Source organism: Echinops telfairi, unplaced genomic scaffold, assembly GCF_000313985.2.
Source record: "Echinops telfairi isolate 266 unplaced genomic scaffold, ASM31398v2 ScPeMD7_7;HRSCAF=31, whole genome shotgun sequence".
Classification (NCBI taxonomy): domain Eukaryota; kingdom Metazoa; phylum Chordata; class Mammalia; order Afrosoricida; family Tenrecidae; genus Echinops; species Echinops telfairi.
The window spans coordinates 10,465,404-10,469,437 of NW_022103904.1; the positions used below are offsets into that span (position 1 = coordinate 10,465,404).

Sequence of the window (4,034 nt, forward strand, 5' to 3'; positions counted from 1 at the left end):
GCCAGGATGTGCAGAGCACAATTTTTCTCTGACACCGGGCCACCTGAAGTCAGAGTCAATTCGATGGCACCTGGCCACTGGTTTCACTCCCCAAATTTGGTTTATACTGTGCTCCTTGCTAGTTTTCTGTGTGCGGGTAGCTTTGAAACTATTATAGTTCAAAGCTTTTATTTGCACATAATGAGTCCATTAAAGTGGATCGTAGAGGTAGGAAGTGAAAATTTAAACAGTGTGAGATGTGAGTAAAATAATTGGTGGGGGGTGGGGTGGGGGGTTGGTGGTGGCTTGTCTAGGTGGGTCAGAGAACTTTTATGAGGAATTTTACTCCCTGGCCAGGTGATGGCCCTGTGCTTGCTGGCACTTGATGGAGATCGCAGGGAGTGCATGGAGCCGCCTCCTCAGTGGGTGTGCACGGCCCTGCCACCCTCTGTGCCTCAGTGCCCTCCTCTGCAGTGACAGGAGCTAGCCCCCTGTGAGAGGGGCATCCTTGTTCCCTTTTTCCCTCTTACTCACCCCTGCACAGGAGAGAGGATAGGAGAGCCTGCTGAGAGAATTCTGATGGTAGAGGTCTAGACATGTTAAAACTGCAGAACACAGAGCCTTTTAAGCATGAAGATCCGGGGGAAGTAGAGATCTTTATAGTACTGTATTTCTAGCATCCTTTAGACATCTGAAGTTGTCTTGCCAGCTGGATTTTAAAGGTGGATTGCCTTTCATTACGCATGCTCAGTGTATTTTGGGAAAATCTGTAGGAACGTGTACATTTTGCTCTATTTTCTTCCCTGTTAAAAATATAAATAAAACATTGTGAGGAAGGAGATGGGCCCCTCTCTCTACTTCCTGGGCTCGTCTCTGCCCCAGAGTGTCACACATTGAAGTTACATCTACTTATCTGTCCTGGGTATGTTGAGAAGTCTTTTCAACAACATGCTGATGTTTCCCGCTGACGAAGTTTCTCTTCCTTCTCATTGCAGGGCACAGATGCCAAGAAGCACTGCTGGTATTTTGAAGGACTGTATCCAACCTATTATACGTGAGTGTTTTCTTGCTGCTGCTTGTTTGACTCGGCGGCCACATCTTGGTCTGGAGTTCTGTCGTTGCTGGACACGGGACTGGGATGTGTGGCAGGGAAAGCACGAGCTCGGAGGCCTGTGTGCGCTGTCCTGTAGTGTAGATTACCTCCGGCCTGGCTCACACCAAGGGGCAAGGTGGCTGAGTAAGGCTGAAGTGAGCCTGGCTTAGTCACAATTGTTTGTGAAGCAAAGGGAGTGAGGTGATAGAAGTAGAATGGCGACCTTCAGCAGGACAGGAGAAAGCTCTCAGCTCAGCTGCCGAGGTGGTGCTGGTGGTGTGTGTATGTCCTTGTGTGTCTGTGTGAATGCATGTGGATGCATACAAATGAATTGTGTGTAGGTATATGTGTATTTTTGCATGCCTGTATGTGTTTGTAAGCATGCATGCATGTGTTTGCATATATAAAGGAGCTCTGGTGGTATAGTGGTTAAGTGCTCAGCGGTTTATCAAAAGGTTGGAGGTTCAAACATACCCTATAGCTCTCTAGGAACAAAGACTTGGCTGACTATCTGATCTCAAAGAGTGCAGCCTGAGGAGTCTTCTGCAGCATTTCCACTCTTTCCTCTAGCACAGTGGTGCTCAACTTGCCTCCTGCCTTGCGACCCTGTCATACAGTTCCTCATGTGGTGGGGACCCCCCAACCATAACATTATTTTCGTTGCTATTTCATAACTGTAATTCTGCTACTGTTATGAATTGGGTGACCCCTGTGAAAAGGTCGTTCGACCCCCCTCCCAAGGGGTCATGACCCACAGGTTGAGAACTGCTGCTATAGGGTTCACTGTGGGTTGGAATTGGGTACACAACAATATATGTGTATGTCTGTTAGTATGCATGTGTTCTTTGTGTGTGTGTGTGTGTGTGTGTGTGTAAAATCATTGTAATCACTTTCCCAGGGGTCCCTTTGAGGAGAGGTGCAGTGACAGCCTGGCGCAGGTCTCGGCAGGTTCTATTTCTTCCTGTATTCTCCTTGGCTCTGCCAGCCTTCTTCTAATTAAAGCCGAGCCAGCATTTTCCCTCAGTTGTTTGTATGTATTTTTAATAACCACTGTGGTAGACCTGAGCTATGTTGAGCCACCTGCTTTGTGGCCAGATTCCCTCTGCAGGTTACCTCAGCTTGTTTTGTAGTTCCATAGGTTTTGAATGGAATGCCCCCAACAAACCTTCTCCCCGCCCCCCCCCAAAAGATATGTATGGTTAGGATAGAATTTTGTAAAATATGAAATTGTTCAGGAATGCACAGGACCCATTATAGCAGTAACACAACTATTCTAGCATATGGGTGTTCACAAAATGCTTTTAGAATCTATGGGAGTGGGACAGTAAGTACATTATTAATAGCAAAGATAAATCACTGAGGGTTATTTCTTAATTGACCAGCACGCACATTTTTCTTAACTGCCTTTTTTATTTTAATTGTGCGTTAGGTGAAAGCTTACAGAGCAAATTAGTTTTCCCATTTGATAAACTGGAAAACCAAACTCCCTGCCACCAAGTTGATTTCAACTCCTATCGACCCCCGAGGGCATAGTCCAACTGCCCCTGTGGCTTTCCAAAGCTGTACATCTCTCCGGGAGCATAAAGCCTCATCTTTCTCCCAAGGAGCGGCTGCTGGCTTTGAACCACCGACCTTGAAATTAACAGCCCAATGTATAATTCACCATGACATTGGTTGCATTCCCCACCAGGTGTCAACACTCTCCCCGTTTCCTCTCCTCTGCATTTTCTACCCCTTCCAGCCTTCTCATCGCCTGTTTTCTTTGTGATCTTGTCTAAGTGATTACTCTAAGGAACACGCTTTTCTTTGGTGTAATGAATTATTTTATGGGACTGTCTCTATTGTTTGTCTGAAAGGTGGTCTACAGGAATGGCTTCGGTTTCAAAGGGTAGGAGAAGACTATTGTCTTGGGGCTTCCTCTAGTTTCTGTCACAGTAGTTTGGTCTTTTGTGTAACTTTGATAGTTTTTTTCTACCTTTTTCTCCCACTCTCTGGGACTTTCTGTTGTGATCCCAGTCTGAGCTGGGCACCATCATGCTGGTCCTGGGGACATGCAGGCTGTGGTTCCTGCGATTCATTTGTCCCCTGGATTAACTTCACTCTTCATTGCTCTGGATGAGAAGAATCCCACAGTTGTATCTTAGAAGGCTACTTGCAAGAGGTTAAAACCTCAGATGCTACCCACCAAAGGAGGATGCAGAATATTTTCTTTATAAACTTGTGCCAGTTGACGGGTATTTCCCAAGTCTATGGTAATTTGACTTCTAGCCTAGGAACTTCATCCTGGGTTCCATGACTGTAGCCCTTGTGTGATGGATGTATAGTCTAAACTAATATACATGCTAAACACTCACTGCCATTGAGTCATTACAGGACAGAGTAGAATTGTGGGTTTTGAAGGTCAGTCTTCCTGGGAATAGAAAGTCTCATGTTTCCCCTGTGGATCAGCTGGTGGTTGTGAACTGTTGACTTTGTGGTTAGCAGCCCAAGGTATAACTAACCATGCCCCCAGACCACCAATATACATGCAGCACGTAAAATTATGTATGCAGAAATATATACAGCCAAACCCCCAACTCTTATCCCTGATAACCACCAAAGGACTTTCTCCCTCTTTTTAAAAATAGTTTTTTTTATATACTTCACTCAGCATTATGTCCTCCCAATTCGTTCATGTTATCAAATGTTCCGTGGATGAATTGTTACTGTTTATCATTGTGTAGTATTCCCTTGTGTGCGTAGACTAGTTTATCTGTTCATCCATCGATGGGCACTTAGATGGTTTCTCTCTTTTTCTATTGTGAATTACACTTCAGTGAACATGGGTCTGTATGTACCTCTTTGTGCACCGTTCTTACTTTTCAGGGGTTATCCCTAGGAGTGAGGTTGCTGGATAACATGATATTTCTCTCTGCAGCTTCTTTTAAAGAAGTGCCATGCTGTTTTCACGGTGGTTGTACCA

General features: G+C 45.2%; 1 protein-coding gene across 1 annotated transcript in view; it reads left to right on the forward strand.

Annotated features, from left to right (window-relative positions):
* VOPP1 (VOPP1 WW domain binding protein) overlaps window positions 1-4,034 on the forward strand; it is a 143,478-nt gene that overhangs the window by 69,069 nt on the left and 70,375 nt on the right. The window contains exon 2 of the mRNA XM_013005998.2: window positions 975-1,033. Coding sequence (XP_012861452.1) covers window positions 975-1,033 — 59 coding nt within the window. The remainder of the gene's footprint in view (window positions 1-974; window positions 1,034-4,034) is intronic.